The sequence below is a fragment of the Haemorhous mexicanus genome, chromosome 10 (assembly GCF_027477595.1).
Source record: "Haemorhous mexicanus isolate bHaeMex1 chromosome 10, bHaeMex1.pri, whole genome shotgun sequence".
In the NCBI taxonomy this organism is placed as follows: Eukaryota; Metazoa; Chordata; class Aves; order Passeriformes; family Fringillidae; genus Haemorhous; species Haemorhous mexicanus.
In genome coordinates, this window is record NC_082350.1 from 17,502,893 (window position 1) to 17,516,421 (window position 13,529).

General features: G+C 41.5%; 1 protein-coding gene across 5 annotated transcripts in view; it reads left to right on the forward strand.

The window, feature by feature from the left end:
* DIS3L2 (DIS3 like 3'-5' exoribonuclease 2) overlaps positions 1–13,529 on the forward strand; it is a 180,489-nt gene that overhangs the window by 48,209 nt on the left and 118,751 nt on the right. For all 5 annotated transcript variants that reach the window (XR_009487686.1, XM_059855607.1, XM_059855605.1 and 2 more), the window contains exon 7: positions 8,942–9,176. Coding sequence is in view for 4 of the 5 variants with exons in the window: in XM_059855607.1 (XP_059711590.1) it covers positions 8,942–9,176 (235 nt within the window). In the remaining variant the exon portion in view is untranslated. The remainder of the gene's footprint in view (positions 1–8,941; positions 9,177–13,529) is intronic.

Sequence of the window (13,529 nt, forward strand, 5' to 3'; positions counted from 1 at the left end):
TGTTCTTGGCTGGAGCCATATTTTAATGCATTTCAAATCTGATTTAGAAATTAATGTAGATGCCAGTTTCCCTGGTGTGACAAGGCAGGGACCATAGGAGTAGGAACTGATTTTGGCAAGCCCTTTTGGTGGGGTTGAGACGGGTATAGTGAGATGCACTCAGCCCAGAGCAGCTGCATTTTGCCTTCCATATCCTCAGAGGAGCAGTGGAACACAAAACAAGTGCAAGAATGTTCCTGTAGAAGATGAAAAGAAATAAAGACAGGATAGTCCAGAAGTTGAATGCAGCCATGAAGATGGATGACTGGAAAGGCTAAGAAATGAACTATATGAAGCACTTTCGAGTGGGAGTCTCAGCGACACTTCAGTGATGACGTGTTTAGGTTCCTGATGCTCTTATCCCACTGTGTGAATAAATAAGCAGACCTGGGCTGATGGAACACACCAGTCAAAGGAAGTTCCCATTGAGGCATACATAGTCCTAAAACTTCCATAAATTGTTCTATAATATGACAGTTTCCAATTATGGGTTTTCATAATAAGAGGCTTACTGGCAACCAGTAATGCAAGTTAACTGTGGAAATTTCTATTGCTTTTCTTGGCCCTTGTGGACTTCCTGAACAGTATGTGCTTTGTCCCAGGTGTCCCATTCTGGGCTTTGAAAGTGTGTCACAACATGCCTGGGGCTGAGACCCCTGGGAGCTGGCACTTAAGAGCCCAGTCAAAAGGAAAAAAAAACTGCAAGTGAGTGGTTGAAGGTGTCAGCCCCAACATGTAGATGCTTGGTTGATTTGTTTCCTGCCTTGATGAGTTAAAGTGTTGATCAGTAAGAGATTTTTTTAGACACATGGGAAATAATTTTTGTACAGTTCTGAAGAAAACTTCCAACCCTTGGGAAGTATAGGTATGCAAATATCTTGGATAGCCCTTCCAGTACTTTTTGATTAGTTCGCATTGTCAGCTCGCTTTCTTCTTACGGGCACGTGCGGGTACAGGCTTGTTTGGTTTGTGAAATGTTGAATAAATCTTCAAAGAGTATCATTGTTTCCAGGAAATATGTTTTTCATACATGCTTATATTGTTTTAAAAAAGGAGGCAGTAATGGATAATACTTTGGTTTGTGCAAGCCAACGGTGTGGATTTACTTGGCATTGCAGCTTTCAAATTATACACGCTCAGCACAAGTAGATTCTTTTCTGATTACATGCAAGCTCTGTGTAATTATTGCATCTTTTAAAATATGTATTGATTCATGGTATTGTCTTGAAGTTGCAAATGATCCAAAAGCCTGTTTGCTTCTTCACATCAGATGAAAACTGGGTATCTTTTTGCAGTAATTTGCTGAAAATTCAGGGATTTCAGAGAATCGTGCTTTTGAAGATGTAACCTTATGTTACTCTCTTCTTCTAATTCACCCCTCTTGAGTGATTTATTCTAGGGACTGTGCATCATAGGTTTTGTCCTGGCACCCATTCTTGTAGTGTTGCAGTGCCTGTGCACATTACCAGAAAAAAGATGGCTGGGAGACAGTTAAAAAAAAAAAAAAAAAAGTTAAACCAAAAAGAAAAGAACACACACACAAGAAAAGAAAACCAGTTCCAGTTAGTAGAGAGAGTTTTGCTTGCCGGTGTGGATGGGGCATAATTTGATTTAAATGACTTTTGAAAAACAGTTCTCAAAACTGTTCCATGCATTTTCTTCCTGGCTACTGTTGAAAATATGGAGCCGAATATTTTCTGTGATGTTTCAAACCAATATGTTCTGGCAACCTCAGAGCTGGGCCCTGTGCATTGCACTCTTGTTTCCAGTTCGCTGTGGCCTGGAGTGCAACACTCAGCTCATGAGATGCACCAAAGTGGGAGGTCTTGTGAGGAGCAGGCAATACAAAGACCCAAGGTACAAGGAACATTTCACTGGGGTCCAGCAGGGAGGCTGCCAGTTTTAAGGGCCTCTTTTATGAAAAGAATTTGCTGGTAGGAGATGAAGAAGCTGTTCATGCTTCTTTGAATTTTGTAAGTGTGCAGGGGGAGGTTGATTCCTGGGTGTTGTTAAAGGGTGGATGCTGAAGTGAACCTTTTGTGCTTCTCTGGGGTCAAACTTTTCTCACTTGAAAGATGGGCTATGGATTCAGCAGTGTGACATCTTGCTGTGAATAGCATGTGGGCTGGGAAGCTGGGAGATGAGCTGTTTGCTGGATCACTTCTGCTCCAGGGACTTCTGTGCCTTGGGAAATGTGTGTGGGAAGGTCAGTGCAATATAAGGAGGTATTCTGAAAATAGAGGCTGTTTTTTTAGCACCAAATCAAATCCTGGGGGTGGCAGCAGGAGTGAAAAGTGTGGAACAAGTTTGTTGATCTGGCTATAGAAATACGCAGCTCTTTGGTAGCAGCTCCCAACAGGGCTGGCTTGCCTACAAAGGAGGTGGCAGAGTGTTCCCTGCAAGGGAATCAAGGACATTGTCCTTCCCCATATCTCTGACACTCCTACCCTCAGCAGTGGTTGATCCATGAAATGAGGGGTACCTGTGCTGAGCAGGGACAGCTACTTCTGACAGCTTTTTCCTGCTTCTCAGCAGTTGTCAGAGAGTACAAAAGGCAGAAGTGTACAGATGGAGCTGTTTGACTGTTAGGAGAACCAGATGAAATGGACCTGAGGAAACACCGTCCTGATCCCAGGGCAAGAGTCAGAATTGAGAGAGGTGGGTCCAGGGAGACCATGGAGAAGTGGCAGGAAGGGGGTGAAGGCAGGAGTAGACTTGAGGAGAGAAAGGGGCAGAGGCCCCTGTCTCCTGGTCAGTGATAATGAGGTGTAGATAAACATGTTTGGAGGCAGAGTGTAGATGTGGGTTGAGGGCCAGGGAATAGGAATGGGGAGCTTTCAGAGGCAAATGACAGGTCAGAGACCAGATATGAGTGGAAATACATGGTGAGGAGATAGTTCTTGTTTTGACTTTAGGATTCAGAAAGGTCAGTCTTGAGAATTTTCCTTGTTGATGCTTTTCCACTTGTTTTTCTGGTTATTTGTGCAAGATGGTTGGGGAAGGGCTTCAGATGGACTTTGAGGGAACATGCTGTAACCTGGATTGCTTTGGTACAGCCTGAAGCACAGAGAGATGAATGAACAGCTCAGGAATGAGGTTTATTGGTAGAAGCAGAAAGAAGTAGTGAGTTAAGGTGGCTGTTTCGAGGTATGAGGGTTTTTTCTACAGTTAATTCTGTTTCTCGTGCAGTTGCCTGACAAGGCTGGATGTTGGACTAAACATGGATGTTCAGTTTGATTATTTGAATTATCTCTGCAGTAAAAACTCACTTTGCAGGTTAGTGTGAGCAGAGGAGTTGCAGGATTCTGGGCAGGGCAGGCATGATGGCTTTGGGGTTTCCACAGGTTTGATGGCCATACTGAAGATCTGAATCAATATTTTGTTTTCAAAACACAAGCCTTAGATTTCATTTTTTTCTTTCTCAATTCTCTTTCCCACTTCTCACTGCAGTGGGTACAAGTCAGAGCAGATTCTGAAAAGTCACTGTTTCCAAGAAGCCTTTGTGTACTCAGATCATTTACCCTTTGAATCCTCAAGCAGGATGGTATTATAGTGACTGCTGTGACAAAACTGTGTGTGACATCTGGGAACAATAGAGTCCATCAGGGAGGAACAAGTAGTCTTTTCCTTATCAAGAGGGAGAGATTTTAATATGGATGTTTGTATGATTATTGCATCCAATGTGATGTCTGAAATGTAAACTATAATGTGCTGTTAATATAAAATAGCTATCCTGGGGGCTGTTAGCAAGTGTTTCCAGTGATTTAGAATTAAAAGATTGTAATGAAAAAAATCCAATCTCAAACCTCAACAAACCTCCTCAGTATAATATTATTGTTATTTTAAAAGTAATGCCATAATTGCTCCTACTGAGACTAGTCACTTTTACTGAGTTGTTGTCTTCCCAGTACTGTTTGGTGTGTGTGGGATTATGAAAAGAAGGAAGGGTGCTTGGGACAGGTGTTTCTTTTATTGAAAGTGCCAACCTTTCTTTGTCCAAGAAGGAGCTAGAGTGAGACAGCCTTTGTTTGGTTACTTTTTCCAGAAAAGCAAAGCTCTTCCTCACAATATTTATGGTAGCTTGGCTCTGGTATCTATGTAGGAGCAGTGACAGCATCCTTGTGTTAGCCAGGCTCTGTTCCCACTCCCTCGTGAGGGAACATTAGGGAACCAGCTTTTAAGTGGAGCCTGTTTCATATGGCAAAAGCTGGGAGACGAATAGATGCAGGTGTTCCCAGCCCTGGTATGAAATGTGGTGTTTGTATTAGTGTTGTGGTAGCAACGGTCCTTTTAACGAGGGGATGGTAATTTGGTCCAAAGTCCCTGTTTTCAGCTGTCCTCCTTTTGAAATAACCACTTTTAACCTGGTTCTGAGACTTGTTGTTTAACTAAGGCTCAACTGCAGAGAGCACCAGCAGCTCTGACCTAAACTTTGTCTCCCTACCCAGTATTGAGCACAATGACTTTGTTTGGCTAAAGCAGAACTTGTGTTTTATCAAAGTATTTTTCAGAGGAAAGGCATCTTACCTTGGTTTGCAAACCTCAGAAGGTAGACTTGGGCTAACACCTTATTTTTCTTCTAACTGTTCCCCTATTCAGTCCTCCCTGTTAAACGTGAGTTCTTTGTGTGCTATGAACCTTCTTCAGCTCCCACTTGCTGACAAATCAACTGCACCTTTCTGTACAAGCATGAGGAGCCTCTTCGTCTGTCTGTCCTAGCAAAGAGAGTTACCATTAATGGCTTGTCACTTCTAAAATCTTTTGGGCAAGTTACACATTCTGGGTTTGAGTACTCATTAGAAGACACTTTACAGGGTTTTGACTGACTGATGTAGAAATACAATCTCCATTCTGCCTCAGTATCCTTTTGGAAATATTCTTTTTAATACCACCTTTTTGAGTGAGATGAAGAATTTGATTTTTATTGAATCTGTGTCCAAACTGGCTGTAGTGAGGATAATTCTGCTTCCTTACCTGCCAGGTGCTTTCAGCAAAGGAGGTCTCTGTACAAGGTTCCATTGAAAGCAGTGACCCTACATGGAAAGTTTTTAGCAGTTTTTAGCCATGCAAGGTGCATTCACCCAGCTGTGTCTAGTCCAGCAGTCATCCAGCAGTCATGTCATTTCTTCAGATTTATGAGGATTCATGGATTGCTTGTAAGGATCAGAGGTGAATAAGAACAAAAAGCAAACCTATTAGTGTCAGGCTTAACATTTCGCGGGCTTGGTACATTTAATGGAAAGAGCCTGGGGTTAATAGCTCAAAGATTATTGAAAATCACTGGTCACATTCAGCTGTTTCAGTTTACAGACACTGAGGAGGCAGCAGCAAAAACTCTGTACCTGATCTGAGAGTAACCAGGCCCGGGCTTTGTCTTTGTGTAGAGGCTTAGGTGAGAAGTCTGTGAAAACCTGGGATCTAACAGGACAGATATGAGATGATTGGTTCTGGCAGAGGAGGCCATTTCTTCTGTAGCACAGGAGGTAACTCCTATGCTTTCAGATGCACAGATTCCCAGTTCAGTTTTCTGTTGGAACAAATTCCTCCTGAGTAAGGACAATTGGTCATTCAATTGCTACTTCACGACTGGGCTGGATGCTCCGCTGTCCAGATTGTACAGGTCCATGCCAGGATGGTTTTGCCCACTAGCTGGTTTTTATTATACTTATGGTTGAAATGGGATTTTCATTCAAATGTCCTGTGTTCTATCAGCTATGGCTTTGCAGTCTAAACCAGTTACCAGTTGGGCATCAAATTTCTACTTGTTCTGTGATGTCTGTTTTAAGCTGGAAGAAAACATACTTGGACACTGTCTTCAGGATCAGGCATTCAAACAAACAATTGGCTTTCATCAAAATGTTTATTAAAACTTGTTTTAAAGTATTGTTAAAGAGCATGTAAAAATAACAACCATAAAGTTGACATTTTACTTCCCAGATCAGGAAGTTAAGGTCCTTTAAGGGTCTTTAATGATGTTTGTGTGTCATACATATCATGCATATGTAAGAAGGGGGAATCCCATTTTTCTAGGTCCATGCAGGATCAGCTGCATTGCCAGGGAATGGGACTCTGTACTGCACATATGACTACATGATAGACTGAGCTAATTGTGTATTTGCTTTACTCTGTGTCTGTGATCAGAACTGACCCGTTCTAGCTGTGTGCATTATGCCATGGATAAGCTGCAATGATGTTAGAGGAAACAGGAGAGTGCAATATCATCAGATTCTTGAGTCTGAGATGCCACTTGTAAGAAATGCTTAATATGTCATGGTTGGATTTTTTGCTGCTCATAGACAGAAGGATCCTTCTCTTTGGAATTTGTGTGATGAGCTCATGCTGGCCAGCAGCTCTGATCATCTTAAATGGAGTAACTGTATCCACTGATAACCTGATTTTGTAGAGCCTTATCCAGCTTTCCAGTCTTCTGATGTACAGCTTCCCTAAATTTTTGGTGTGATATGAGAAATTGTGGGTGAAGTTCCCTGCTCTGTTATGTATGAGGTCAGACTTAATGATCTATCTTGGCTGTAAAAAGAAAACAAATCCTATCACCCAGGCTTGCCAGCATCTGGACATTTTGCTCATCTACTGTGTGCGGAGGTTATGATTTTGTGGACTCTGGAAAACTTTACTGAAAAATCCTTTTGAAAACCCATAAGAAAATGTGTGACTGGGGATTTAGGTAGTCACAGCTGGAGTATCATGGTGCTGCTGGTGGCAGCAGTGTGTGTCCTCTAGCTTGGGGGAAGCACAGTGAGTTTAGCACAGAGCATTTAAAGTTAAATCTGTATCTGCTGCCTTCTTTAATAACCACATAAACTCTTCAAGCATAACCCTTCCAGTGCCGCATCTTTAGAGAAGTTTTTCCTTTCCCAAGATCTATTTGATGTTGTTTGCTGCTTTACATATAGAAAACATACTAATTTAGGACCCAAAGCACATCTCACACTCTCTGAAGAAGGACTGGGAGAGAAGAAAAAGCAGGCAAAACTTGAAGGGGTTGAAGGAAATGAACTCCTGCTGCAGTTGCACACTTGCACACATCTGGTGCAATTGAAATTTAAGAGCTGAAGAGATCCACATCTGACCATGGTAGGGTCCAAACATTACTGTTGACACTGGTTTTCTTTTTTGGATAGGTACACTGGCAGAGTCATAGCGTGTGGAGCCTTGTCAGCTCTCTAATCTAATAGACTGTTCTTGCCCAGACCATTGTGTTTCAGTATTTTATGTACCAAATGTAGCCAGGTTTAATAATCAGCCATTTTTCCACCTTCTGCCAAACTTTTTCCCTTTTTTTGTCACAATTTAATGTTTGAGTCAAAATCTGCCATGGTAACAAATTATATACATGTTAAAAACTGAAAATAAAGATGGAAAGAAGAGTCACAAAAGGTAACAAGAGTTCAAAGCAATGTCATTTGAGTTTTTTATTTTTAAAGACTTGAAATCAGCCCCATTTTAAAATTTATTTTATTTCTGTTATGTATTGTGAAAAGCTTACAAAGAAATGGATACTGCTTGAAGGCATGACTGTAGCTCTTTGTATGTAAAGCTGTAAAAGTATTCCCTCTACAGGTCTGATTTTGATTTATTTACTTTTTAGTTACTAAAGAATAATTTGTGGAGCTTTTTTGACTTAAGTTTTCTTACTTGGAACAGTTGCCTTCAGGTAGCACCTGTTGAGGTTATTTATGTTTATTTCTAGCAACTATATAGATCAAATAAAGTATGTTACCAAAAAGTTGTTTCTCTTGTTTTATTGCATTTAAAGGGCTCTTTACTTGCTTTGCTGGTGGCAGGAGTTGCTGGTGTCATGTACTGGGTTATGATGCTGAGGACTGGGGACCTTGGAGGAGCTCTGGGGAATCACCTGCCTGGCAAACACCAGCACCAGCTGGAGGGGAGCTCAGTCACCGGGAGGGCATTGGAATGGAGTCACCCAGTATCTTTTTGATTTTAATATTTAGAAGGTTATTTCCTATTCTGTAATGATTTTCATCTCACTCGGAAGTGCCATAGCTTGAATGAAACATAAACATTTTGGAAACTGAAACATGGATCTAGGTTCTCCAGCTGTGTCGGTGTTTGCAGCTCACTGTTGGTTGCATGAAGGACGCTGGTAAAGCCTTGTGTGTCCAAGGTATCAACTACTTTGGTCATTATATTCTGAGCTGGAGCATCTTCTGCCCCTGTCACATGCAATGAGGGATGCCATCAACGCCTGGTGTCTGCTTCACTGGTAGCTGGGCTCTTCTTCAGTGATTTGATTTGGAAATTTGTATAAATAATGGCAATAACTGAGTGCCTGTAACAATAAAAACACGGCCTAAAATAAATGTAAAGCTTGGTGCATTACCAAGCTGCCACAGTCCAGTTCTTCCACAGGTCACAGGACACCACATTCTCTAATCTCTACTTTTTCAGTCTGTTCCTAATTGTGTGGAGGAGCTTTGACATGATCCCAGCATTCACTGGAACTGCTTAAGTTTTGGGACATCCCAGGATGATTAGTCTATCTTGGTGAACAATGGTCTTAGCAACCTGTTAAACTGTAGTGTATCCTCCTCCCTGCCTGTGTTTACTCCTAACTTCTGCTGAGCTGATTAGAGGCTTGGCAGGAACTGTATGGTTATGCTCTAGATACACTTTGGATACATTATTGTCACAGTTGAGGTATTGCAAAAGCTCAGCCGTTCCAGTCTTTATCCTACTGAGGTACCTCTTTTGATTGTGCAATATCTGTGGCTAATTACACGGCAATTGCAGTGTGCCACCAGCCACCCACAATTCATTGTCAGCTCCTTGGGGATGCAAATGAAAAAGGAAAGATAATGTTTTCTTTCTTCAGTCCAGTGATTTAGCTTGCCTCTGTTTTTTTAATCCCCTGTTCCTTCAGGTAATAAAGCCAGATGGTAGTGACAAAGAAACAGAAGTCACACATGAATCAGACGTCCCTGAGGAGATGCTGGGGACTTGCGTTCCACAAGAGACAGCGAAAGGCGGTGCTCAGAGTCCGGATGTCATTATAGAAGCTCAATTTGATGATAATGATGCGGAGCATGGACAAGACCACTTGCAGGATATGTTGACTGATGACATTAAGAAACTTTCCCTGGATACCGGTGAAAAGGGTGAGTAGATCAGGTTGCTGATTTTAGGCCTTTGTTTGAGCAAACTGTTGAAGTGTTACTTGGTTGCCTTGCTCGGCTGCAAGATATAAAATACAGGCATAAAAGCTTAATGCCTTATCACTTCTATCCCTTTCTCCTAAACAGTCTTCATGGTTTTGAATGGATATTAACGGCTGGGGTTTATGTAGCTTTGATTGATGCAAAGTAAATCGGCGAAACAGGAGTCACACCTTTAGATTTGCAATTCTTGGGGCTGTCTGGGGACTGCTGGTTGCTGTTCAATTCAAGATGCTGCTGTAGCGGTTTCCTTCCTTGCAGCTTGGCTGGCCAATCTATGTGTCTCAGTTTGGGGATAAGAATATATTTCCTTGGGGGCAGTTAAGTTTGTTGCTGTTTTCAAACATTTGAGTTATGAGCAACTTAAAGATTTAGTCTGTTTAAAAAGAAAATTGCACTAAAACCTAAAGCCAATTATGCGATCTGTTTTGAAGACAAACCTATTTTATTCTGAAACTGAATTCCATCCATCAAGTGTTGCTTAGGGAAAAATAAAATAGGCTCCCCTGTCCCAAAACTAACGCTGATGCAGCTCTTTGCCTGTCCTTTCTAGTGTTAAATCCCTTCCTGAAGAGCTGTGTGTTGAAAGGATTCTGACAATTGGCACATTTAACGTGTGCCTCTAGCTGCTCATGAAGGGTTTGCCAGGGCAGATATTCTGGTGTGTTCCTGCCGCTTGCCCCAGTTGTTCAGAAGAGGTGGCAGTAACTCAGGACCAAGTTGTTGTTGGACTCTGACAAATCTTGGTGGTGGTTATAAAGCTGTCCTATTTAATACCTTGTGTTTTCCTGAGATATTTGAAGATGCACAGACCCCTGCCTTTGATTGATTCTACTGTTTGTAGATTGAGTCTTCTGTTGGTAGACTTCCATTTTTCTCACCCATCCATTATTAAAACAGGAAATAATACTTGAATGGAAGTGTTGTAGTTTTATGACAAAGCATTTGTTTCACCTCGTGAATGGACCTGCCACCTTACCAGTTTGTCATGCTATTTCCTTCTGGGTATCTCCGCAGTTGAGTTCCTGCCAAGGCACGTGAACCAACTCATATCTTGTTCTACTCCTTTCCAGGATACAGGTTGATTTGGGAGTTACTCATCTTGTCTGTGGATGTTGTACACAGGTGGTTTTTAACCCCAGCTGTTTTGCAGTCTATTGCAGCTGCACACCACTGGGCAGCTTTGACTCAACAATTCTCCTGAGTCACATGTTGTGTCTATTGCATCTTTGTTGCTTCTGATAGCAGTGCCAAATTAAACATTGTAGAAGTACATTCTATTTTGATACTAGCATCTAAAATAAATACAGGCTTGAGCCAGTATTTTACTTTAGTTGTGTTGCTCTTTAGTTTAAAGAGTTGATGAGAGTTATTTTTTTTTTTTTTGGTGCATCATAGTTCCTTGAGATGCTCTAGAGTGACCTGTGTTGGAAGTCATCATCTCTCAAAATCTGTGCCATCTGAGCGGATTTTGCCATTTGATTTTGTCTTTGGAGAATATTTGTAGGACAAATGTGAGATCAGCTTATTGTCTGCACAGTTGAAATCCAACTTTTCCACTGCAGTTGCCTAAGCCAACTGTTTTCTTTTGTTTTCAAGGTCTTTCCATGTTGATCCTTAACAAGCTTTGTGGCTGGTGTGGATGTGCCAGTTAGATTTCTGCTGAGTTTGTGTTTTGCTATCACCTCTTTTAATATTTGCTTCAGTTTCTTTGGCCATATAACCCATATGGAGTTTTCCCTACTTTCTTCTTTCTCTGCTTTTTAATACCATCCCTTTTTTATACATATAAAGTTTACGATGCTGATTTTTCTGAAGGTGTTTTTGAGTAGTTGATGATTGCTTTGGCTTGTTTCCTGTCCTTCATACAACTTCTCATATCATCACTTATCCAGATTTTCAGTCTTGCCTGGAAAACAGCTACAGTTATTCTAGCATCACTGATAACTGTCATGAAAAAAAGAAAAAATCTTGACAAATTCAGCCTTCACAGGTGTGGCTCAAAATGCTTTTTTAAAAGCACTGAACATACACTTCTTCAAGGCAGAACTGAACCTCAGAGGGTAAAATCAGTTGGACTTCCTAAGGCCGTCCACTGGAAGGTGGTGCTGGTGTTGGAGGCAGAGAGCACTGGAGGGTTGGGCTGTGGTGGGTGCAGGTGCCTCTCCTGGGAGAGCTGCTTGGCTGCTGCTGCCAGCTGAACTTCCTGAGTATGAGCCTTTTCCTTCATGTTACATCCCTTCTGTTGGAAACACCTGCTGCAGTGTGGATGGAAGGTGGGATTCACAGGGGGATTTCTTCCTGACCCACCAAACCCAGTGCTTTGCTTGCTTTCCCTGAGAGCATTGCTTTGCAGGGCTTATCACAGAGTCCCATTGCATGGTCTTATGCACAGAAGGAAGCAGGAGGAATTTTCTGTGGCCAGCACAAGTCTTAAATGAACACTTGTGATGGGCTTTCTTCCTTTTTTGGAAGGGTTTTTTGAAGGTTTCAAACTGGCCAAAGATTCTATCGAAGATAGTATATTAATGAAACAAAATCAAGAAACAGTCTATCGTTCTCGTGAACACGTAGTGTATGTATTTGCTTACATATATGTGTGTTTATGTGTATATTTATAAAAAGATCCATATATATATATATAAAAGACCGACCCAAAATTCAAACTAAATAAAAAACCCACAAGATTTCTGGAGGTGAAAAATATCTATAACTACTGTAATGGAATCAAAAGGACATTTTACTTATTCTGGGCAAAAAACCCAGAGCCAGGTTGACACTGTGCTCAAATCTTTGTTCATGAACACAAGCCCTGCAGTTTTCTGCTCTCAATTGCAAGATGCCTTTTGTCCTTCCTGATGTAGGAGTAGGATTGCACAATATCTCTGCTGGCTCATTTGTTCTGATGCCCATGGTCAGAATGAACCATGAAGAATAAAAGTAGACGTGTCATTCGAATAAGAGCACTCTGAGAGTGCAGACTGTTTTGATGTCTTTTCTTCCTTGGCCTGTGTCCCATCCCTTCTCATGGCTCTGTTCCTCTTCAGAGCACAGTCACCATCTCCATCTCTAGTTACACGCTGGGGCAAAGAATTTTGGGGTTGGCCCTTGCTGTCAGAAGCTCTGAAGCATGAGACATTGTGTACACTGATTATGGCCTAGATTTGAGGGACTGAATTTCCCTGAAGTCATTGTACCATGGATTTCCTGTGCCTCTGTGGGGCTTAGGGCAAGCTGGTAGAAATTGTTATTATGCACAAGTCTGCAGCCTTACACTCACATGTTGGATCTGTCTTCACTAAGTGCTGCTGTTATGAGAGCTGTGCTTCCTGCCTTTCTATTCCTGAGTCCCCAGAAGGGATGGGATAAGCAAGAGGGAAGTCCATGGAAGTGAAGAGACCATTTCATTCAGCCTAATTCTCAGCCCATGTACTTTCTTGTGCTCATAAAAGTGAGTCAGTCTTGCTTTGCTCAAGGATATTTAAATAGAAATTCATAGTTGGTTTCACTCTGCCAGAAGATGTCCTGGTCAAATGAGTTTGCCCTGCTTATCTGGGCTTTTCTTGCAAAGAGTTGGGGTTAAAGATCATCTTTGAAAAGTCTTTAGTTGAGGAAGTGACAGCCATTCTCCTTTCCAGCACCTGGTTCAACACAAAGACCAATACTGTCCTGTTCCATAGTTAAATTGTCTGAATGTTAAGCTTTGGTATTTGGTCTTGCAAAGTTGAAAGTATCTTTTTCTCTTGGATTTTCAGCTGTATTTCTAAAGTGTAAATATCTATATGCTGAACAAACTTTCTGCTTTTTTTTCCTTAAAAAGGCAGTAAGAATGAGCACCCTGGATAAAGTTTCTCAGCTTCCTTAGTAGCGTTCTTCAAACCCTCTCTGGGATTTCTGTTCCCTTCTGAAATGTGGGCAGAGAACAAGGCAATAGCATCCTGGCTGTAGAGTGGACACAGAAAAAATTAATTCCCTGCAGTGCTTGGTACTGACATGCAAGTTCTCTGAGACCTCAGCTTACTCTGTGTTACTACTGTCCACAGAACTCATTCACCAGTCAAAATGACTTTTGCCAGGTCTGTAATTCTTAATCATCATTCACACTGACCACTGCAACAGAGGTAACGTAACTTTTATCACTTACTGCTGACTTGGAACACATTACTTCTGTGACTTTTCACTGCAGTAGGAGGATTTTCTTTATATTCCATTTCAATATGTAATAAAAAATGGAAACTCTGTATCTCTCAACCTGGGAAAAGTGCAAAATGTTCTGTACAGAATAGTTTATGATAC